Source organism: Brachycentrus maculatus, unplaced genomic scaffold, assembly GCF_059751285.1.
Source record: "Brachycentrus maculatus isolate JH-2025_06_01 unplaced genomic scaffold, ASM5975128v1 h1tg000844l, whole genome shotgun sequence".
NCBI classification, from domain to species: Eukaryota; Metazoa; Arthropoda; class Insecta; order Trichoptera; family Brachycentridae; genus Brachycentrus; species Brachycentrus maculatus.
In genome coordinates this window covers 151,138-176,519 of record NW_028281571.1, presented here as the reverse complement: position 1 = coordinate 176,519, position 25,382 = coordinate 151,138, and the positions used below count along the sequence as shown (strand labels likewise).

At 34.0% G+C, this 25,382-nt stretch overlaps 2 protein-coding genes across 2 annotated transcripts; one reads left to right on the top strand and one right to left on the bottom strand.

Annotated features, from left to right (window-relative positions):
• Positions 1-883: 883 nt before the first annotated feature.
• On the bottom strand, positions 884-8,114 carry LOC148300063 (potassium/sodium hyperpolarization-activated cyclic nucleotide-gated channel 2-like). The gene is made up of 6 exons (XM_088275324.1): positions 7,404-8,114; positions 6,633-6,840; positions 5,659-5,750; positions 4,603-4,788; positions 3,606-3,795; positions 884-2,829 (listed from the first exon to the last, which is right to left on the bottom strand). The coding sequence occupies exons 1-6, from the start codon at positions 8,079-8,081 to the stop codon at positions 2,540-2,542; spliced, it is 1,644 nt and encodes a 547-aa protein (XP_088131450.1). The 5' UTR covers positions 8,082-8,114; the 3' UTR covers positions 884-2,539.
• A 336-nt stretch (positions 8,115-8,450) lies between these two features.
• Positions 8,451-19,211, top strand: LOC148300062 (uncharacterized). Its single transcript, XM_088275322.1, has 10 exons — positions 8,451-8,587; positions 10,007-10,341; positions 10,853-10,885; positions 11,256-11,609; positions 12,644-12,798; positions 14,066-14,270; positions 14,383-14,638; positions 14,905-15,136; positions 16,791-16,884; positions 17,470-19,211. The coding sequence occupies exons 2-10, from the start codon at positions 10,033-10,035 to the stop codon at positions 19,072-19,074; spliced, it is 3,243 nt and encodes a 1,080-aa protein (XP_088131448.1). The 5' UTR covers positions 8,451-8,587; positions 10,007-10,032; the 3' UTR covers positions 19,075-19,211.
• Positions 19,212-25,382: the final 6,171 nt, after the last annotated feature.

The following is a 25,382-nucleotide window of genomic DNA, read 5'->3' as shown; positions in this document are numbered from 1 at the left end:
CTAACATTTCTATTTCATTGATATTTGATCTAGTTCGTCTCTTTTATTGTGTACTAGATGTATTGACGTATTTTTTATTCAGTGCGTGACTTACTTTCCTACTTGTATCCGTCATACACACACACAGTACCAAAGCGATTGTTACACGAATAGAAACCATTATCTACTAACTCCATTCTGCTTACCGGTTTCTCAATACTCGCTACCAGTCTTCGTCTTCTTTATGAAGCTTTTCACCATTTCAACCAGTGGGGCGGGGAATCTGTGGCCTTAACCCTCCCTTCCCGGTGTTTTGTACCTTTACACATTGCTTCTAATAACTATCAATATCTCTATAAATATAATAAATACAAGGCTAAGATTCTAGATACTCTTCCATAACACATTTACGCATTGATTTAAATAATAATATTGGTAATAATCAGAATTTATCGGGTAGATGGGAGGTATTTTGTGAATATCGGAAACAAATTCGCGTATAAACAGCGCGTGGAGAGTGTGTGGGAACCGCCGCACTATATTCGCATCTTGCATACTTGCACTGTGCAAGCGTGAGGAGCTCAAAGCTCAATGTTCCCTGGCTAGCGGCTACCGGACTGGTGGCAGTAGCTTTTAGGCTTCCAACAAGAGTGGACCTATGCTTGTTCCGTGAGCGTTGCCAGATTGTTTTTTTTTATATTTTCAGCAAATAAATCTAAATTGTTATAATTGTTGACTTCATTTATAATTAATTAAGGGGATTAGATATGAATGTCCGTATTTTTACGATTTAAAATCGCTATTTTTTTATTGTTTAGTGACTACCCAACACGGGGACCCGCGTATATATTTTAGTACCGGAAGGGAAAGGTTAAAGACTTGTGGCATTTAAAAAAAAATAATGTTGAATTTTCTCTCTTTATTTAATATAGTTACCAAAATAGTTACAATCAAATTCATTTGCCAGACATTTCTACTTTTAACATATCTTAATACTAGTTATGCTGTTCCTCTCCAAAACAGAGACTAAGCTCTTGTGCTTGGAGAGGGACTTACACTCATTGTTTATTGTTTACATTATACTTACGAATGACATAAGAAATCTTTTAATGGTATTTTTATTGATTTTTCTTTCATTCTTTCCGTTTATATATAGGTATATGTGTGTGTATTATATTTGTATTATTATAATTATTCTGATTTTTTATCTTACACCTACATTAAACCGTTTAAAATGTAACAACTCTTTGTAACATTGTTACAATGTAACAACCCTTTGTATCGACTGTGACGCGTTGCTGTTTTAAGTCAGAGTTTCTCGGTTCGAACACACTCTACCACAATATGATACATATTTCTAATAATGAACCACTTAGGCTTACAGAAATGGTATGAAGTTGAAATATTAATGCAAATAAAAAAAACACACACATAAATAATTATCTTAAAAAAAAAACATTCAAAATAAAGAATAATTGTAAAAAAGTATTACCAACTGGTTACTCAAACTCTATTCCTCTCGCGGCTCTATCGACATTCAAGACCGTCAAAGCTCCCTAGTAACCTCTAGCTTTCCCAAAGGGACAATACCGCCCACTTAGAGAATCACTAGTATCACGAGCTTCAGTACAATTTGTATATGCAGAAAATTCAAGAAAGAAGAAACCATTAAACTTGAGGTATCGAATAACCTCCCAGAGAACGTCGTAAAGTTTTATTGTAATTTGCAGTTTGTCGACCTGACACTGAATAACCTTTACATTGTCATACTAGCAAGACACGATAAGAGGGTTAAGCTACCTTTTGACACCTTTTCTCTGTCGTTTCGTTTAATGGTCTAATACCTCTCTTAATAGAGTTATTCCAAGACAAATATGAAGTGACGTAGTGGAGATATTATATGCTTTAACTATTTTGGAATTATATATGATTCATGGGAACAGGGGAGAGTTCGCTTCACGACGGAGAAAATTTAAACAATTACTGGGATTCAATACACCTTCATTAACATACTACATAAATTGGACAAGGAAAGTAATTGATTAACAGGTTAGTGTGTTTCGATCATGATAATGTTATATGTTAGATGAAAACGTTCAGTATGGTGTGTTTACTAATTGACTGGTCATATAATTATAACCGTAAAACGTGGTACGAAGAATGTAAATCGGGGGTATTATTCATACTTTGATTGTTCAGATAGTCATCTGATTCTGTGCAATCTATTAAATTCAACACGCGTATGCATAGGCATCTGTCTCTATTTCGATATTTTTTTTAAATATGCATACGAAAATAAAAATATAAAAAACGCACAATTGATACACTTTATGGAAACCTACATGGAACAAAAACTAAAACATACCTCTTCGGCCAAAAGAACTTTGATAACTATGCAATTATGTTATACAACCTGCTTCTATTATCCATTAAGGTTCTATAGATGGATTGGTTCTATTGACTTTAATGGTGAGAATCATATTGGCTCTATAGACTTCGAGGGTGAGAAAGGTTAATAATGTTTAAACATTGGCTCTATCGACTTCGAGGGTGAGAAACGTTAAGTAGTGGCTCTATCAACTTCGAGGGTGTGTTCCACCCTGTCCGCGGCGATCCTCATGATCCCCTCGAGCAGCTCGGGGTGCCTGGCGGCCGCGCGCGAGAACTCGGCCGCGTCGAGGCGCAGCATCTCGCAGGGGCGCAGCGCCACCACGGTGGCCGTGCGCCGCCTCGGGCCCCCCAGCACGGCCACCTCCCCGAAGTGGGCCCCGTCCTGCAGGTGGCACAGCTCCCTGCCGCTGGACGAGTACACGGCCACGGTGCCCGTCACGATGAAGTACATGCAGTCACCTATGGCACAACCACACGAAAAATGAGTTAAATATAAAAACATTTTCACATATTCTCAATATTATTTATATTTAAAGCATTTACTTTGTGGTTAGACATTTTTACTTTTTTTGATTTTTTTTATTTCTACAAAAATGTTAGTAAAATTAGTATATAACCACTAACCGAGATTTTTATGTTTACCGGTTTCGAGGCGTACCCGTCTCTTCGTCAGGAAAATCACTAACACAGCATGCAAACAATACTACCCTTCACCACCATAGCACCATTCACACACTCAAAACTACACAAAATGACATTTTCACATCTCAACATAAGCGAAACGGAAACAAGAGCCGACACCGCGAGAGCAAAAAGCCTTCTTAGGGCATCGGAAATGAAGACTCTACGACCCATTGCAGGCCTAACACTTCATGACAGAGTTAGAAACTCGGAAATTAGAAAAATCTGCGATGTTGAAGATGTTGTGCGATGGGGAAGAGAAAGAAGACGTTTCTGGAGAAATCATGTGGGAAGAGCGAGTTCGGATCGAGTGGTGAGAAGACCACCTAAACGATTGAAGGATAGCTGGTCTTCCACCTCCCAGGAGCGACCCGAGAATGACAGGACCTAGTCCTAAAAGAAGAAGAAGAAGAAGTGTAGAATAGTGAATGATACGCGTGCGTTAAGAGATCTCTTAACCAGCCTATAAGCGTAAGCCCTGTAATTACTCAGACCTTCATATTCTTCTTCGTCTATGTTAGATGTCAAAATGTAAATAATATTACGGTTTTTACCAATGGTGTCCACTTTGACGATCACATCATTGGGCAGGAATATTTCAGAGCGAAGTGTGGTGACTATCCTTACAAGCATGTCATCGGGCAGATGTTTTAAGAAGGGCACATTCTCCACAGCTTTGCGGCAGGAGTGCATCATCACATCTTGCAGCAGCCTCCCAGAGACTAATTCCAAAATGTCACTCTCCTAATAATGAAAAAAACACACTAGTTTCAAGTAGGTACTTATTTACCAAATGTGTAATACAGGATAGCCCGAACATTTTTTTTCTATTCTCAATATTATTAATATTTAAAGCATTTACTTTGTGGTTAGTCATTTTTACTTTTTTTTTTTTTCCAAAAATGTTAATAAAATTAGTATATAACCACTCACCGAGATTTTTACGTCTACCGGTTTCGAGACGTACCCGTCTCTTCGTCAGGACAATCACTAACACAGCATGCAAACAATACTACCCTTCACCACCATAGCACCATTTACACACTCAAAACTACACAAAATGTCTAACACATGCGATTTTTGGTCGAATTTTTTTTCTCTACGTGTTGAGAAAGCTCAGTACCAAAATCTAAATATTTACATTTGTTATACACAGAAGAAACATTAAATTATTTACGACTCACGATAGTCAAACAACTGTGTGCTAAAACAATCGTTATATATGCTTGAAGAATTACTGTCACATAACACAGGAAAGTTTTCTACAGCATAGCACACAAATCACCATCAATACACTTAAAAGTGACGTGTATAGAACTACTAGAAACACATCAAACTAAACCTACCACATACTTATATTGGTCAAAAAATCTTTGATTATTTTGTCATAAAATTGTGCAACCTGCTTCCACTATCCCCATAGTCATTAAAAAAGATATTAAGCGTAAAAGGGCTATTCATAAATGGATAATGGAGGAGAGTAGATCTGAAATATGAATATAAAATTGTGATATATAACTGAGACCAAGATAAATTATTGGTTTTACATACCGAGAAGAATGACTTGTGATAGCGCAGTTCATAAAATTGCAATAACTTATTTGCCAAGTGTTTCGGAAGTTCCTTTCGGCGCGTAAACGTCTTCAGCTGCTGAATAGCCATGTAATATTGGGATTTAGACGATTTCACACCAATCACCATGGATATAACAACCGACATCACGTACGTATTCAGTGACTATAAATGACAAAAAAGACATACGACTACGGCATACCATTTGCTACAAACGATACTAAAAGTATTGTAAATTTAAATTATCTGTGAAAAATGGCTATTTGATTCAAGTCCCAAGAACTGCACTTAGATGGTCACCCAACCAAAGGAATGAACCAGTTTTAAGGGTGTAAATGATTTAGATTTTTTAAACCCATATTGTAAGGTGACCACTCCTGCGCTTCAGGGACCAGTCAGGGCAATATTTAATAAATATTAGAGGGTAAAAAAAACGCCTACCATTACAACAATAACCATAAAAATAAATCAAGATTTTTTAGCTTCTTACATTCATCTTTATGGTTTAAAAAAGGTTGTCAATGTTTCTGACACCTGGGAGATCACATGGTATTGAAAATATTAAAATGTGTGCAGTTATGAAAAGTCTGTTGCGAAAAAAAATAAGCGGGCGCAAAAGTTTAAAAGGTTTTAAAACAAAGTTATGTTTTAATTATAAAAAAAAAAGTTTTAACAAGTTGTACGCCATGTGAGTTATATTTAACTCGCGCTTTGTTTGGTTATAAGATTGCATGAGTTAAATATAACTCCAATCATGGATTGGATTTTACGTTCTGAGAGTTGGATACGCCTCACGTTTGCCATGTAATGTAAATGTTTTCACTTTCTTTGTGACCCCCTGGATAAATTACCGAAGTTGACCCATATTTTTCACTGAAAACTAAAACTTGACATGAAGTTGGCTTAGATTTTTGTCTAAAAACTAAAACTTTACATTTTACAATTTTGGCCCCAAGGGTTTTTTTTCTAATTTAGTAGTCAATATGTTAATGTTTTGTTTGCATGGTACTATTTTATTCAATTGATTTTTTTTACCAAAGAAGTTAACCAAACAAATACTGCGAACGTTTGATCGACGACGCTTTCCGGAGACTCTTTACCAAGACCTTGGAGGGTGATCAAAATTGCTGAAAAATTATAATAAATATTATACTACATATTATATACATATTATTGGCTTAGTTTAATGAGTAAGTAGTAACTTATTCTCTATTGCGCACGCAATAGAGAATAAGGCACTTAATCAGTGAAAAAGAAAGAAAAAAACAGTGTCTTCTAATCGTAAATTACACGAATACAAATCTTCAGTGACAGTACAATATTTGTACCACTCTTAAAATAATTTATTAAAATTTAAATACAAAATATTTAACACATTTATATAAATCATTCGACTTTTTTATTATTAATGTTACCATGATAAAAATAAGAAACAGCATCTACTCCTTCATCTTTCAACGACACAAGGATACAACTCTCAAATTTAGACTAAGCTTCACATTTGGTGTTTGATAATTATGCTAAATGCATCAAAACATGTGTCACAATAGATTTTAAGAAATATAGGTATTTACAAAGTGAAATCTAAATTGAATATAGGTAAATACATATTGCAGCTTAACCTTCTATCTACCAAGCGGGTCCCATGGACCCGCCGTACCGAAGTGAATTTTGAGTTTATTGAAACTCTTAATATAACATGTAAATTATATGGAGATAACCATATGTAATTTACACAAGGTTAAAAATAAAAGCACCATACTTTACAATTAGGTCCATTGGACCCAGAATCGGTATATTTAGAATCGATAGTTTTTGTTTGCGGTAGACAGGGCGTTGAAACAGTCTACTTCATCAAGAATCAAACCCAATACATCATGCATCCTGATTGCTGATCTTGAATTCTTGGTAAATCAGAATAATAGGTACTATTTTGATTTACCAAGAAATTCGCCTTGTTTTCATATATTATAACTCAACTATCTACATATAAATATTAATATATTTACTGGATCTAAAAAATGAGGTACAGAAGCGCTCCCAGGCTGAAGTAGTATTCCGAATGCCAAAATAATTCATCCATGTTTGGTTATAATTCGCAAAATTATATCCGTAAGAGCCTTCGCTTAAGAACACCACAAAGGATTGCAAAAAAGTAACCCAAGTTATATACACTACAACGATGGATACCACTTTGATTATCCGCAACGTCACCATCTACAAACACAAGATAAAATTAGATTTGTTGATGCCTTCATACTAAGAACAGTGCAATAAAAATAGTCCAGATACATTGAGTAAAAAATTGGCCTCGATCCTTAATTATTATTTTTGGCAAGTGATATTTTAAACCAAATTGTCAATTTTACTGCCAAAATTTAACTGATTCTCTATATGCCATCTACCTACTAGTTTGGCCATCGGAAGCTATTCGAAGCTATTCGGGCTCTGAAGGCTGCACCCGAATATAGTACTTTTTTGTACCAGTTCTCAAGTTCTTTAGTCAGGGTGGCATTTTCTTTCAGACCTATGGACTCCGTAATGCTTTCTTTGCGTAATCAAATGGGGAATTTCATATTTATATGTAGATATAGGCGGTCGATTTTGTAGATAGTGTGTGATAAATCAATTTTTTTGCGCACAGTTTAACGACGTTCCTAATCTAATCTATGCATGCTAGTTTCAAACATTTTGATACAAATTGAAAGCTCTCTACATAAAATGTTTTTTTTTTAAGTATTGAAAAACTAAAGATAATATTGAATATTTTTGCTACCTACCCGCATATCCGTTCGTTCGGCCAGGTTATCCAAATAACGTAAAAGTCGATACATTCTGACTAACTTCATGATGAGGAATAAATCGCAGTATACAATATTCAATCCAGTAGTATTTTCAGCGATAATATCGAGAGGAATCCATCCTAGGACATCGCAAAAAAACGTCCCCTTCATGTACGTGCGAACCACAACGCGAATATCCATACAAGCCTCGTGGTCTCTTCTGCTTTGCAGAGCCGTGAAGAAAGGAAGGATGATGTCAACCAAACAAAAAATCTCCAGAATAACGCGAAAACTGATGACAGATTTATATTCACTCTCATCTAATTGTAATAAGGCCGGAGTGAAAACTAAGCTAACCATGTAAATGCATATCATAATGGACTCCCACCAAGCGCAAAACTTGCTGACTGGATGTATCATATAAGAATAGTATGACAGGTGCTTAAATTTCTCCCTGTCAATCGAAAACTGAGAATGAAATAATTTTTGAGCCATGGCATTATCTTCTGAAACGGTACGAAGTCTTGCAAGTGATCTTCTTAGATTTGAAAACTTAACACGATCGCTTATGACTAAAGTTACCGGATCCACAAGATCATCTTTGACTCCGCACACGTGTCCTTTTTCCTGAAACGGATTATATTCTGTTTTATTAACTCTCCTTCGAAAATCCATTTTATTAATTTAACAAAAACTGCGTCTATTATTGAATCGTGAGTTTTGTTTAAAAATTCCATGTTCAAATTATCGTTGCGTGCACGTAGATATAAATAATATTAGTATTTACCTTCTGTGGTGTTTTGGGTAGAGAAAATACATGGGATAAAAAATAAATTTACTTTTTGGCTACTTCAGTGAGAATGACTCTGTTACTGTGGATTAACTAAATGTAAAAATAAAAGATTCACTTTTAACAAGCAAAGAAAACTCTATAATAAAAAAAATCAGAAAAACAATCTCTCAAAATATTTACGTGGGCAAGTAGGTACTCTAGCCGAAAATTGCAAAGGAACCATAAGCCAACATTTTGTTTATGGTAATATCATAGATGGTAGATTTTCATAATAAACAACTGGAGAAATACATGATTGCCGCGAATGTCATTCGTGGGTTTTGTTTATTATTGACTTGAAAAATGAGCCGTTTTAAAAAGAAAAACATTTAATTCATTGCTTTTCTATGTAAGTTTAAATATATTTATGGATAATATGCAAATATTATTTTTGTTCTCAATTGTGTAATTTTACATGTGTTTTTTGACGTTTAACGTGTTTGTTTCATACTGGGACTGAAACTACATATAGATGCTTTTTGCTGCAATATGTATTTTTTTTAATTTTGAAAACATTTTTATTTTATTATTACAACACAGCATTACGGCTGTCTGACTAAGAAATGTTTATTAACCGCCGTGTTTTAACCCAGTATATTCAACTTACAGAAAAATAAAATAATGTTTGAGGTTATAACAAAATTCCGTTGAATATTGATTGCTTGTATTTTTGTCTTATACATTAAAAACATCCTCGTTTTTATATTAGTTTTTCGTCCACGGCACAAATTCGCTAAAATACCCAATTACTTCTTCTTTTTCTAGATCCTAAGGATCTGTTTGTGCCTCCGCTTGTAGCTCTTGGGATATTGACTCCCAGCTGTCTTTCCACCTTTTTGGAGGTCTGCCTGGGGGTCTGCGTCCTTCAGGGATTCCTTGAAGGGCGATACGTGGAAGTCTGTCATCTGAGATTCTGTTTACATGATCATTCCAGTATCGCCTTCGTTGTCGTCCCCACCTCACGATATCCTACGTCTTACACATGCTCCGGATGTCGGTATTTCTTACTCGGTCTCGCAATGTGTTTCCGGTTATGGATCAGAGAGTCTTCATCTCGGAGGTTCGAAGTCGAGATTTTGTTCTAGAAGTATCTGCTCTTACCTCAATCCCATAAGTGGCTATTGGTCCAACTGGCCCAATTACTGATTGACCCAATAGCGTTGTCTTAATCATAAATTGATCGCAAGTTATCAGATTTATCATTCAGGCACCAACTTATGAAAATAAATTATATAATGAAGTATATTTTGTACATTAAAAGCATTGTTAACTTTGTGGTTTGGTAATATAACACTCTCCTTATTATTCATCATTGACTTTGTGCAATACCACTTAAAAACGCTACTTCGTGACTATCAGTTTCGGAATAATCGTTCCATCATCAGGACAGTCTATTCTATATTTGACCGAGACAATCGTAAGAACAGCAAACACTAGTTTTTCTCCCTTTTTGTTCTACATATTCGTGCAAACAACCTGTTTCGAGCATGACTTGTAAAAAGTAGAATGAGAAATAGCAAAATTGATGAGATTTCATCTTTGCTACTTTTTAATTTTTTGTTTTCTTTTAAAGTCTAGTATTTGTAGTTTATATTAATCACTTTTAATCTAATTTTACTTCTTATAATATCTATTGTATTCTTGCCAGTGCCCTTTACTATGACCTAAATATAATGTATACCCACACACAGTTTAGTAGATACTGGTCTATATTGAGTTTTTTTCACAGCAGCGAATGTGTTGATTTAGTAAATGTTTTGGATTTCAGGTTTTTGCAACTTGTTTTCAATCAAAATGACTTTTGTTTGGACCGAAGAGAAAGAACGCGAATTAGTCATATACTACAGAGATATCTTCTCCGAATGGAAGGGAACCTCGAAGTATGGCTCCAAGGTGGCCATGTGTCAGTACCTGGCCGGCCTTTTGGGGTGCACTAGGAAAGAGTTGCGTTCTCAGATCGCTGTCATCGAGGAGCGTGTGAGAAAACTCGTTGAAATCAAGAGTCAGTGCGATAAAGAAGGAAAAGTCTTCTATCCCCGTGACCATTACGCACTCTACGATGAATGTGATTTCATAAAGGACAATTATGACCGTCTTAAAAAGGTAATCTGAAAACTAACTAACTAACCGTCATGCCTCTCTGCAGGGGTGGGCAAAGAATGGAACGCCACACCAATCTGTTGTGAATTATTATTTATGTTTAAATCGCATTATTTCTAGCATAGTAACCTCAAAAGTCCTGGCAGCCAAAGGGTTAAGAAAAAAGAAGAGAAATTAGATTACAACTTCTTTAAAAGAAGTCATTACATAATTCGGTTTTTAGATTTGACCTTTTGAAGCTAATCACACCACTTGGTGCACAAATTTGGTTATTTATTGCATATTTCTAGTTTCTCATTTTAACAGTCCCAATCAGGTAACCGAAAAAATAATAGTTACCCATTAGCACATCTCTAATGTCTTATTATATATAACCTTATTACAACATGGAGCAGTTTCAAAGCGATATGATTTCATCACAATACTAATTAATTAAACAAAATAATATTTTATTACATATTAAAAGGATCATAGTGAACGGAGAGTACTGTAATGATTTTATCTTTATTTCTAGGCGTCGAACCCGCGCATGAATCGTTTTACTTGGGTGAGTACTATATATTTAATGTCTATTTTTTTCTCAATCCTATGGATTGGTCTGCAGCAACAAATGACACCTCCTTTGCCACTCCGGTCTACTTTGTAAAAACCGTCTTTAGCTCCTCATACGTTGAACAGCCCATGTCTTCGTATAAGTCGCAAAGATATATGCGGCGTGGGCGTCCTCTGGCGTTTGTTCCCTCGATCGTTCCCTCTATTACCAGGTTTCTGTCTATGAAGTACTTAATTCTAAGGATGAACTAAGTCATTTTAGTTCATCCTTAGAATCAAATTGAGATTAATTTTTTATATCACAAACGCTTTTGCCGCGATTCGCCGACTTCACATTGAGGATTGAATATTCTATTTGATTTCAGAGTGAATTTATCGCTCTTCACGACCACGAAGAGCTCACTGACGAGCGTGAGAAATTGGAGTTATTCATTTTCACGAGAATTTGCCGTTATCATTTTTACATCGGCGCCGTTGACGACGGAGAATTCGACTGGTATAATATTTCTCGAAACTTGGATTGGATAAAAACGTCCGATGAGCTGCCAAAGTTTGTGAAAGACATTTGGTCTAACGTAATATCCGAGGCCATATTTAAGTTTTTCCAAAAGACGTATAATACCGATGTGACCCGTTCGCTTACTGTGTGGGAAATATTGCAAAAGCTGTCATGTTCTCAAAATGGTTCTTACGATGACATATTCGTCCAGTGTTTAGTGGTAAGAAAAAATAATTAATGTTCTCATCGGGATCACCTTTAGATTTCATTTCATTTCATGTAAAAAAATCATATTAATTTTTTTACAACATTTTGAGTGTTTCCAAATAATTGCTCATAAATCTGGATTATCTCCAATTCGGAGCTATTTTTTTTCTTTAGTTTTGATCTTCACCAATTTTTCAAGTAATGGCGCTACAATCAGCAATACTTATGCTACCTAAACATATAAAAAATTGTATCCATGTGGAAGGTTCCAAGACCGTTGCACGTATGCAGTATGGATGTTTAATAATAGGCGGAATGCTGAACGTTACACAAGTGTATAAAGTGATAGCTGAAGCCAGCCAAATGCCAGGTCATAAGCCCTGAGATGCTCAGACTTCCATCTTCTTTCATACAAAGAGGAACGATAGATGTTTCATATCATGTTGAGAATCCTATGAACTGTGTTTGTTCTTCTAATAACATATAAATTTATTACATTATTTTTTGACATCTCAACACCATTCTAACTAATTGGCATTCACCAATTCTAACCATGATTTACAACCACATTATTAAAATTCTTGAAACTTGTAGATATATTGATCAAACCCAAAACACAATGCTTGACTTCACTAGACTTCACTGGAGACATCTATGGTGGGATGAGGGAAGCTTTTTTTTAATTAATCCTTACTGGTCCAATGTCGAATCTCATTCGACATCGATTTTTTCCTCTTAGGTCCCGTGTTGGATGTTATTCGACATTTTTTTCATCATTAGTATTATTTATTTAAATTCCAAGCTTACATTTTTGTCACTGGTATCTATTACAACAGTGTCTGGAACAGAGGACAAAAGAATTTTTTTCCAATTGAAATGTAACTGTCTACCTAGATTTTCTTTTTAATTTTGGGGGACCGGGAAAGGGTTAAGCAGAAACTCTTTCATTTGCATGGACACACTCAAAATGTTGTATATACATTACTATTATTGAGTCATTTAATTGTTTATCTGTTTCCTTTTGTAATTGTTTCCTTCAATTTGCAGAGTGCCTATCTGAAATCTTCACCTGATTATATATATGACAATCACTTACTGTTGAGTTTGACGGAGAAGTATCCGCTTATTCTAAAATTAGCCGTAAAGAATAAATCTGTTGAGAGATGGAATATGTGGAAAGCCCTGACTGCAGAATACAACAGGTGTGGATTACATATATTCTCATATTTCTCAGCACGTTAGAGAACCTCACTGGTTGTGTCGTCACAAGTGCCCGGAAATTATTACTTATAAACTTTGTCGGACTGTGTTTGAGGCACTCATTTATGTGGCACCTGCGTATGTGGTACAATCATAGATTATTTTTGGGCATGTTAGTATTTTGGCTCAACACAGGCTATGCCTAAAGAGCCCAAATGCAGAAAAATTATACGTAGGGGAGAGATTCGTACCTTGGGCTGTTTTTTTTTCAGTCTCATAAAATGTTTAATTGACAATGTACGTCAAAAATTTTTTAAGCCAAATGGATCGGTTATTTATGATCAAATTGTTAAAAGATATCATATGCTTATCATGCATAAGATACATAGGAATGACATTTTACAAAACCTCTTCTGTTGCCCAAAGGAACGGTACGGTCCCGTATGGTGCCGTACCTTGGTCATATAAAGTAATCGTTCAGTAAAACTATTTATGTAGTTTATAATGTTTTATATTTCTATAGTTTTTTAATAACGAAAGGCCTTCAACTTCTTTGAATTATAACCATTTAGAGAGAAAAAAGAACATTATAAAAATCAATCACTTTTCTTTGATTTAATTACGATTTTGAGGTTAGTAAACTCGTAAACTGATGGCTCCAATCACTGCGTATCAACTGTATTCCATAGAATTTTTTTTTCTCTTTGGCATCATTAAATCACAAAAAAAAAACAAATGAATAAAACATAGTTAAAATTACGTACTTTAGTCATTGTCCAAGGTATGGTACCCTGAGATGGCCCAAGGTACGGAACATACAGTAAAGCATTTAAATTGACAGTCACGTTTTTGAGGGAATATTTTTCTTGAATAAAAATATTTTTTTTAAAACCAATATAATCAGTTAACACATGAATGCAAATAAGTAACAACAAATTCTTTACCTTAAATTAAAGAAATTACCAGTGTGTTTACTAATTTTACTTTTGATGCACAAAAATCTTTTTTTAAATTTTAACAAAAATATTAGTAGCCATGGCTAAAGGATAGTATTACGTTCTAACATTTTAAAAGGTTTGCAAATATTTACGTAGATGGCCGACGGGAACCGGTTGACCAAGATACGGACCTGTCCAGGGTAGGGTCCTCTCCCCTACATTTATATTTAAGAAATAAAAAATATATTGAAAATCATCAATTGACCGAACGGGTAGAAATGCCTTTTTATTGTCCTTAGTGTGTAAATTGACATTTTGATATGAATTACAGAAGGACTAAACAAAATGCCCTTGCGTCTTGCTTGAAAAAAAATTGGCAAAGTATTTTAAAAAGGACCGAATCTCGTATGTGCACTTTCATCAAGTTGATTGATTGGAAGAGTGATTTCATTTACTGTGCACCAACTGATTTGGAAAAACGCATCATCAAAAAACATCCCCACTTACTCCTGCGATCCATGAAAGATAATTCTAAGGTTTGTATCAGACCTCAATATTTATTTCATCATATCGAAAATTACAATTTTCAATTCAAAATTCATCACTGGGTGCCGAGGGCACATTTAAAAGTTATTGTTTTTATTCCAGATAATTTCTTTAAAAACCTTAGATCCTGAGAATGGTCTCCAGGAATGTTACAATTCTAATGATAAGCCTTCCGGCGCTATAGAAGTCAATACCCAGGAAGACCTATGGGATGAGTATAAATTAGAATCAGTACCTGAAGCAGCATTTCAGGTCATCGACTGTGATGATGACAACCAATTCATCAATGTTTACGAGGTGGAAGAAAATGCTCTTGAAGAATTAGAAATGTCGGCCATCACTTCTGGAATTGAATCTGGTAATTATTTTATTCATGTACAGTAAATCCTCTACTTACGAGATTAATTTGTTCCAAAGTTTTTTGTGTAAGTTAAAAAATCAAGTCGAATTTTGTTGATATATATGGTATGTAATAATATACGCTAGTTTCAAATGATGGCCGCGGGTTGGCCACCCTTGCTTTAAATATTAATAATATTGAGAATATTTTATTTATAATTTGTATTAATTTCTTTCAATACATAAGCCTTTGACTATTAAAAGTATGTATGTTTATATTTTTAGATGAACTGAGTGAAGAGGATATGTCCTTTCTGTTGGTAAAGTTTCTCGCATCAGATGCGGATGTGCGGGGCCACGATGCAAACGTGTCTTCGCTGACGGCTTCATCGCCGGTCTGGGAAAATGTCGCCAAGAAATTTCTGCCTTACTTCACGGTCCAGTCGGAGATGAGCTTGCACAAACGGTGGAGGACTATTTTCCTCGACGCTTTGTGCAACATGACTCGCAAAGACAGGTAACATCGACACCCTTATGACCGGCACCGCACAGCCTCGGAAATTTGATCTAACCATTAAGGCCGAGATCTCAAATGTTAAATTAATTTATTCAATAATTAATATATAAACATTACAAACTTACATTTAAGGCATACACATAAAACTTTATAAAATGAAATAACTTTGTTATAACCACTTTTTTATTAATACAATTTAACCTACCGGCTTCAACAAGAACCTTGTCATCATCAGGGTTTATATTAATTCAAAAACATTGAAAACATTAAAATACTCTCACCAAAAAACTTCCACACACTCCGTAAAAATCCTAAATAAAGATATGTAAAAATCCTAAATATTTAAGATTTTTACGGAATGTGTGGAAGTTTTTTGGTGAGAGTGTTTTAATGTTTTTGAAATAATATAAACCCTGATGCAGACAAGGTTCTTGTTGAAACCGGTAGGTTACATGGTATTAATAAAAAAGTGGTTTTAACAAAGTTATTTCATTTTATAAAGTTTATAAAATGTGCCATAAAGTATCAGCGGAAAACATTTAAAAAAATATACATTAAAAACACAAATTAAAAAGTAAGCAAGAGGACTCTCGTTAAATATGTCGAAGAATCCCGCTTCAGAATACTCCTTCAGACACATGGAACAGATCCAGTGTGATATTGTTCAACATAGCGGTAGCTCTTCCTACAAGCTTAACCATCGGCAGGTTGGTCCTGTATATAGGAATGTTAAAAAATATATGCCGACGCTGTCTTAGGTAACTATCGGGAACATACAGACCAATGCTCCAGATAATTTCAGGATTATCGATCATACCGGGCAACAATGGATAAAAATGCGTAATCAAATTCGCATTCCTTCTAGTCTCTAAACTGTTGTAACATACCCTGGAGAAACTCGGTCTGGTAGAGCCAAGGAAATTATTTATTTAGTCATATTACATACATAAGTCACATATATAATATTCCCAGTGAGTAATTTCCATTACTCATATTGGGACATGGGATTAAAGTTGAAAAATAGATAAGAAAGTAACAATTCAAAAACACAGGGCAAAATATAAAATATAAATCAATTAAAGGCATGTAAGGTAAGAAACATGTTTAAAGGAAAAAAATGAGAAAATATAACTAACACAAATATCTTTCCATTAAGTTTTTTTTTTCAGTTAATTTTTTTATACTTGTATTTATATTATATTGTGAAATGCAAAAGAATTTAAAATAAAGAAGAAGAAAAAAACTTCACGCATTTTGGATCCCTGTTTGGGTTCTATTTTATTTAAGTCAGGCAGTTGGTTAATTTGGGTTAAAGCAATATATTGTAAGGACCTTACTCCAAACGTAGTTGTGTTTATCGGCTCCACACGTATTTTATTATGTCCTCGTGTATTATAATGATGAATTTCGCTGAGGGTTAGATGTCTCTTCACGCTCAATTTTTTGTTGAATATGTATTGGAATTTCATTATTTTTTAGAAAATATTTTGAAAGTAATTATTTATATCAAGATTTTTATTCATATCTCTACAAGGGCCCCAGAGGTAGTTACGAAAATGGTGATACATAAATTATCCAAAATTAATTATTATTATAGCATAACATGTGTAGCATTCCTTACGGGTAACAAGTATTCCTTTCTTTCTGTTTTTAGGTCATCAACCGACATGACCGACTTAGACTGGATGATTTTACAAAGTTTTCCCCACATGCTGGTCAGGCCTCAACGAGATAACCGTGCTCTGGATGTTAGTACATATCTATATTTGTTATGTCGTTGCCCTAGTAGCTGTTTGCTATGTTGTTGGCAATATTTAGGTATTAGGCTCGCCTCCTGATAGTACCTGGGTCTGTTTTATTTGCCCAGTCTGCAAAATATGCATTTTGAAAAATTTGAATAAATTAATTTATAAATAAAACACTCGTTTTTTACCTAACTTTTTCAGTTTGTATTCAAACTAGTCATTAAAATATAATACATACTCAATTGGTAAAAAACAAGTATTTTATTTAAAATTTTATCATGTAGGTATGTATTACCATAAAGTGAATGGCGAAACGAAAAAACATAACTGTGATCATAAATTACTCAACAAGTAGGAGTTTTAAGACGAATATTTCAGATATATTTCTTTATAACCCAAAGTATGTATTTCTATACAATTATGTTTTTTTGGTGGTTCTCAATTTGTGTTCCACATATTCAGAACTACATGTTATTTTTCCTGGTAACTTCCTTCTTTTGGCATCTGTGGAAAAATCTTAGGAATATTGCTCTGACTGTGTCATTTTCATACTTAATATGTATATATATATATATATTTTTACTGCAGGTAGGTGATATCAGACAGTTGGAAGATGATGGTGCAAGTTGCGAGTATATATCGAGGAATTGTGACGGGACGACTTTACCTGAAAAACAGGGCTCCATGTCGAGCCAAGATCTTGTTGAACTGCGACGTCGTCAGAAACCCATTATCCTCTCTAACAAAACAGATGTACAGAAAATGAATAGTCAATTACAGACCGCAGCTGTTCCGCCTACACTTAACATACCGAAAATAAAGAAAGTTTCATCGAATGATAAAAGTACAATGACCATCATGACAAAAAACAGCAAAGGCCACTTCAAGGATATCCAGATAAAAATGAACTTTTGCGACAAGAGAATCGGTGCGCCTTACAGACCTAACCCTAAATACGGTCGAGACCTCCCCAATTGGATGATCAAACCGCTCCAGACATCTGTTCCCTCAGACACGGTGAAGATCTTTGGTAAAAATGAAGCGTACAAACGATTTCAACAAGTACTGAAATCCTATTCTTCTAACAGAACTAAATCTTCGAATAATAATTTTTCCAGTAAAGAAACCTTCCTAGATTATTATTCGAATGTTTTTAAAATGCATCAAACAGAGCTTCAAACATACTTCAAACATAGGCATTCTTCTACTAAAAGAACGTTCAAGAGAAAACGATCTCCAGAGCATCCTCCGCTAGTATGTTCAACCGAAACTCATCCCAAAAGAACTTATAGGAAAAGGATTTCACAAAATCAATCGCTAACGGCGAAACCATGCGAATATTCAGATGAAGATGATAATATGAAGATGGAAATGATTAGAGTTGATAGAATGCTTCGAAACTCGACACAAATTTCTCCCGAAGATTCTGTTCCTACGGAAAGATCCGTTAATGATGCGAGTTCCTCTAGATCTGGGAGATTAAATGTAGATTATAATTCTACTGCGAGAAAAAGTGACTCGGAACTGACGGATTCGGCGGAAGATTCCGACAGTGATGACTCCGATTGGTCCGCAAATGAGAAAAATAAGTTTAAAAAATCCTATGCAAAGAATAAACAAACTCCGAACTTCATTCCAAACCCGCCACCCCTCACTCCCATTCCCATCCAATTCACCATGTCTGATCGTATTGGGGCTTCCATGGACACCGTACCATTACCTTCAGATTGTGGGATTGTCCAAGCTCCTATGATGACTATTGAGCCCTTGCCGATGTTGATTGACAGTCGCAACGCTTTGAATATTACTCCCGGTACTATAGTTATGGTAGAAACTGCTATGGAGGAGACCAGCATTGCTGCTATTGCTGCTATGGAGGAAACTAGCGTCGCTCCGGCGTTGCTGGCTCCTGCGCAGATTCCAGAACCGGAAGTCAAGTCTCCTCCACCTTCCAACATCGACTTGAGAAGCTACTACAGCATGATGGCAGACTCTCTGGATATTTCCAGCCTCGAAGATATCGAAACCAATACGGAGCAGCCTGATCACCATCAATCGCCGCCTCAATACTCTAGCGATTTCATTCTGCCGGCTGAAACTATGCAAGTGTTAAAAGGACCGGAGGTTATCACCGTGTCTGATGATGAGGATGAAATACCTCTTACAATTATAGCAAAAAAACATAGGTTTTAATTTGTTAAAAAAAAATTATAGACCAAAATATATGTTAGCATACACAAACGCTAGAAACAATCACATGATGACATTAAAACATCAAGATATGTGTATCGTTAGAATGACACTAATAACGCAATGGCAGAAAAACACACATTGACATGACAATGGACAATGTCATGCTCTGAGCACGCTAAGTTGTTCGCTTGTGTTTTTTGCCGAGTTTCGTGTATCGACATGTTAATGTTTTTAGTTCAGTTGAAGGTGTCCTGCAAAAAGTTTGAATTATTCACTGAATAATTTTGATAGACGAGTAATTTATGCCAAAACAAAGTTAAGATAATCAGCTACATTCCAAAGCAATAAATGCTGATCGAAACCATTTCTAAACAACTTTCTAACGCAGTTAAAATTTTGATGAAAGCCAAAGCAATATTTGCTTTTCAAACTTTTTACCAGTTTTGTGTGAATATTTCAGTGGTGGCTGGATAATTCTAGTTTTGCTCCCAACAGCCCCGATTATTTTATATCGGCTTTAAAAGCATATACACAATGGTGCCTTGAGAAGTTAAAAATGGCTATATACATGTACCTTTTTAGGATTGTAAATATAATATATATAAAATGAAATGTACCTTTTTTAACAATTCATAAATATGATAAATAATTATATAAAATATATATTTCACACAACTATGTAGAAAGTTGTGTGAAATATTGATCGATAAATTGTCCATTTGTATGTACTGTAGATTATTTGTGATATCCGTATACATTTAACACGTTCAACGCCAATATTAGAACTTGTCAATTTTGAAATAATAAAAAAATTGCAATTTACGTATTCAAATGAGTTTATTATTTTTTTTTTATTTGACGATGGGTTCCATAGTTAAAGCATTTTGAATTAAGCTCATGATTGAGATCACTGGTGCCCCCCATGGCACTGCGGTCCAACACAGGTGAGGTCACCGGTGCCCTCTATGGCGTTTAACGTGTTAATAGTGTATAGAATTGTATTGTACATTATGTAGCATATTAATCATTAGTCATTATTGTGATAGACGTTCAATTCAATGGGTATATAGAATATATCATGGATGTACTGGCAAAAAACGTCAACTCGAAAATATGGAATTTTGACTTAATGATGCATACTATAAAGTTTTCAATGTTTTATAAGCTGGCAAAATACACTTAGAAGTTTGAAATGTCATATATTTATTACGGGGCTCGGGTATCGGTAATAATAACTCGTAATTAGGATGCAATCCGTTTATTAAACAGGTTGCTATGCCAGTACAAGAACAAGTGTGTGCAGTCTCCTTTGTAACAATATCATATGGGTTGGGTCTTATAACGTAAACATTCCCCACATACACCCCTGCCCTGCCCCTAGCGGGCACACAGGGTCATTGTTCAAGTGGTTATAATTATTGTACCGTAAAATATCGCTCACTCCTTTCAACAACGTCAAATATCAAAAATCGAAAATTTTCAGTTGTGCATGTTTTCGGAATGCCCAAAAAATGTACTAAATCCCAGCAAAAGCGGCATATTTTTATCATAATATTTACCCGTTACAGGGCAGAAAGTGTTGTTTTTGCATTTCGAAGAGAATGTTTAATTTAATTATTTTTTTAAATATACTTAATATTTTTCAAATGGAGAAAAAAGATTCAGGTTTCACCTTTGCACAGTAATAGGTTCAATTAGTGGCTTGATATTTATTTTTGATACATTTCATTATATTTTTAAACTTTAAAAACTATCTTTTATAAAATCAAATTTTTTGATATATGACGTTGTTGAAAGAAGTAAGCGATATGTGGTTTTAAAAACAAATTTAACTTTATGTTCGATAGTGGGATAAAAGCTTCAAATAACAGGGATTATTCGAACAAGGATTTTAGAGCTAACGTTTTATTGCTGGTACACCCACAATATAAACACCGAGTTTGGAGTACCCGCGATATAAATACCGAGTTTGGAGCACTCACAATATAAAGACCGAGTTTGGAGTTCCGATGCAGGCAGTTCTATTTCCTGTGATATTATAATCTAATTTTGTGATTTTCTTACTTAATTTAGTTGATATCTCATTTATATTGATTTGGATGCAAGGTGTTGCGGCAAAAGAGATAGCTGTCTTCTGCGCTTGTCCGTAATTCGATAAAAGTGGTTCCCGCAGAACACACCCGGTCTGTGACAGCGCGGTGATCATAATGTGTCGGGTTGTGGTCCCGTGGTTAGTGTCGCGGACTCTTCAGTCAGAGTCTCTCGGTTCAAACCCACTCTACCACAATTTGATACCCATTTCTAATAATGAGCCGCTCAGGCTCACAGAAACAGTATGAAATTGAAATATATGTGTAAATAATAAAAACACAAATATATAAATATTTTTAATAATTACCAATTATTATACTGTATTGTGGCATATGTTTGGATATTGGATACCACTAATTATTATACGTTTTGATAATTTACCATGTTTTTAATGAGCATTTTTTAATATGCTACTTTACGTGAATCTTGCCTCTTTACTTATCATTTTATCTATTTTCATACCACAATGAAAATTTAGTTTATTTTAAGTGCGGTATTCATTATTTTTTACCTAATTCTAATTAAGAATAATTTTAATTTCAATATGTTAATACGGTAATTTTTAGACCATAATTTGTCATGTTTTTTTCCTATTACTATAATATTTGATGTTTTATTTGTAAACTCTCTCAAAATATTGAATAATATTGTTTTATAAAGCTTTATAAAAAAAACCTGTATATATATATATATATATATATATATATATATATATATATATATATATATATATATATATATGTATGTATGTATGTATGTATGTATGTATGTATGTATGTATGTATGTATGTATGTATGTATGTATGTATGTATGTATGTATGTATGTATGTATGTATGTATGTATATATATATATATATATATATATATATATATATATATATATATATATATATATATATATATATATATATATATATATATATATATATATATATATATATATATATATATATAAATATATAAATGTTTAGTCAAAATGGGTTCTCTCAAACGAATGTGTGACAAAATGTTATATGACAGATGTTTGAATGGTAATATAAGGAAATAATGCTAGGCTGAGATAAGCATAATTGATAAAATTAAGAAAGGCGTGTTGATATAGATGATTTAGGCATGAGAATCAAATGAGTGAAAAAAAGATAATAAAACAAATTTATGAGGCGAATGTGGTTGGTTAGTAATTTTTTATTTTATTATTTATTTTTATCCTGTTAAGTATTTTTGTCATATTAAAAATATAATGTTGTTGGGGTGAAAAGTTCCTTATACATATTTAATAAATAATAAAATACATCATTAGTAACATATTGTATAAACAATAATAATAAAATGGTCGTTTTGTGTCATTGTCATAATAGGGGTGGGCAAATAAACATAATAGGGGTGGGCAATAAACATGTCATAATAGGGGTGGGCAAACAGTGACCCGCGGGCCGCATGCGGCCCGCTTTGTGTTTCTGTGCAGCCCGCGAAGCATAATTTTTTAAAAATAAATTGTATAAATTTATTTAAATCACAATTTAAAACAATTTTTTTGCAGAGACCCACCAAGCCACCTAGTGTGTCGGTGGAGTTCTTTTTGAATACATTTTTATTGTTTTTAACGATTTTAACCTAATATACACACAAAAAAGAGAGAAAATTAAGAATATAAACATTTTACAATTTTCATAAAAATAACTCTTGATCATTTACCCATTCCTTTATTTTGCATATTTTCATCATATTCCATATTTTATTTTGATCTCTAACATCCGTCGGCAACAAATTAAAAATGTTCGGTATATTGTTATATATTATTCAAACGATATATTTCGGTGTTCGACTCCCATATTTATTGTTAATTCTTGAATTAAATAAATTCTAATTTAAATTTCTGTCACAATACTGCATTTTTTCAGCGTCCCATGCATTTGTCTACATCTTATGAGATTCATCTATTGACAGTATTACCGGAGGCGAATAATTGGTTCTAATGTGGTACAAATATTCAAAAAAATATTTAAAAAACATCAAAATAAAAATGTTTTTAGTTTGGCGCAGTCAATGTCGCCCGGCAGACAAAATTTTTGTCCACCCCTGCATTATAAGGTGAGATGATATTTGAACTTTGATGATGCCATTAATGATTTACATTCTGTTTGAATATTTGATTTGAATTTATAATAATCATTATTTTTTGACATCTCATCAAAGATGAAGAAGAATATGGAAGTCTGGGCATTTACGGGGCTGACGACCGTCATCGGCTGGTTTAAGTGATCACTTTACACACGTGTAACATTCACCAATTCTACCCATTATTGACAACCACACTACTCAAATTCTTGGAAGTTCTATATTTATGAACGAATTTAGAAACTTTGTTCTTGAATCACTAGAACTTCACTAGAGACATCTATTGGTGAGATGTAAAGAAGCTTTTTATTAAGCAGAAACTCTTTTATTAGTATGTGAGGTCCGAATCCTGGATTATATTCACACACATGAGAAACGCCAGAAAATACCATTTTCATTATTTAAGCTTATAATTTAAATGCCCAGACTTCCATATTCTTCTTCATATTTGATGAGATATCAAAAAACAATATGAAAATAACTCCTGTAATTGGAGATAATCCAGATTTTGTGAACAAGTATTTGGACACACTCAAAATGTTATAATAATCCTTTATGAATATTTTTCTTTTGGGGAAGATGTTCTTTGATTTGGCCAAAAATTATTCACATTTAGTTTGTTATTAGGAAGTATTTTTTTCTTCTTTATATTTAATGTAAAGGTATAGAAATTATCTTGTTTATTTTTTATTTTCTTATTTTTAAGAAATTGTGTTTTTATAAATCATATTGTAGGTATATTAAGTTTTATTTAGTATTTCACATATTTTAATTAATGTTTGCATTGGATATAGCAATTTTTTTTTATTATATAAGATGTTTTACTGACCACTAAGCAATTCAGCGCGTCTTTAGAACTGCTTCATTCCTGTGCTGAATGACTTTTCGTTAATTTCAAAATTAAAATAGAAACATTATATTTGATTATTTTTCACAATTTTTTAAAACAATTTCGTGCGGCAACACTCTATTCTTGTTTTAAATGTCAAATAACATTCTATCTACTTGAAATACATTGTAATTTTACATACAGGGTGCTGCGCGTAGGGTAAGGATCAAGATTCTTCAACGTACTAATTGAAATCATGAATGTATGCCATACTGAATATGGTGTGTGCTGCTATGTGTTCGAAAATCAATCTATCAATTCAAATTGTCTTCTTGGGTTACAATCTATATGACGACTAGTTTGCTTCTTTAATGGTCAGTCTCCACCCGTCTCAATCTTCCGCTCATCTATTCAACTCGGCGTACTCCCCACAACACATGTCAGGGATAATTTTGTCCATGTTTGATAAGCGGGGTCGTCCTCTGTAGTTTGTGACTTCGCATATGCTTTCCGCAATCGTAAGAAAAAGGCCTGGGTGTCTTATATTATGGCCTATCCATTTGGCTAGCTTTTGTGTTACTTTATTTAGTAATCGTCTAAGACTCCCCCAGCCCTGCTTAAAACCTCGTTGCTCTTTACATGCTCTGAACTATGAATCCCTAACATGCGCCTGTAGCACCACTTCTCAAACGCCTCCAGCTGCCTCCATTCAGCCTGCCCGATAGTCCACATTTCACTTCCATACGTATGCTCTAGACTAGAGATTTAATTAAGGTTTTTCTAATTATTAAACTTATATTATTTCAAATCAATACAAGTGTTATAATATTGGTATTCCAACCGAATATTATGCTGAAACCAAATATAAAACTTTGTTGAAAAGGATAATTACCGAATATCGGTGCATCTCTAGTGTTCACCAAGGTGTGAGTCGGTTGTTTAAATTTTAGCAGCACGTCACTGGGTGTAACCCGTATATATAAGAAAATTACCTGCAGTTTTCTGTTAAAATAATCACCTTGTTACCTCTCGAGTGTTATATATATAGATATTAAAGACATTTTAAAACATTATTTTCTCTGTTGATAAAACATACTAGCCAATAAATAATTTAATTGTATGTATCATCAATAGATGGCGTTGTAGTCCAAATTCTGATATAATCTGTAAATATTCAAATGTGAGGCCATACGCTATCTGACCTGCTATTTTATGGTCCCACGGTTGGGCCAGTTTACACAGACCTTTAATCTGAATTACATCTTTAA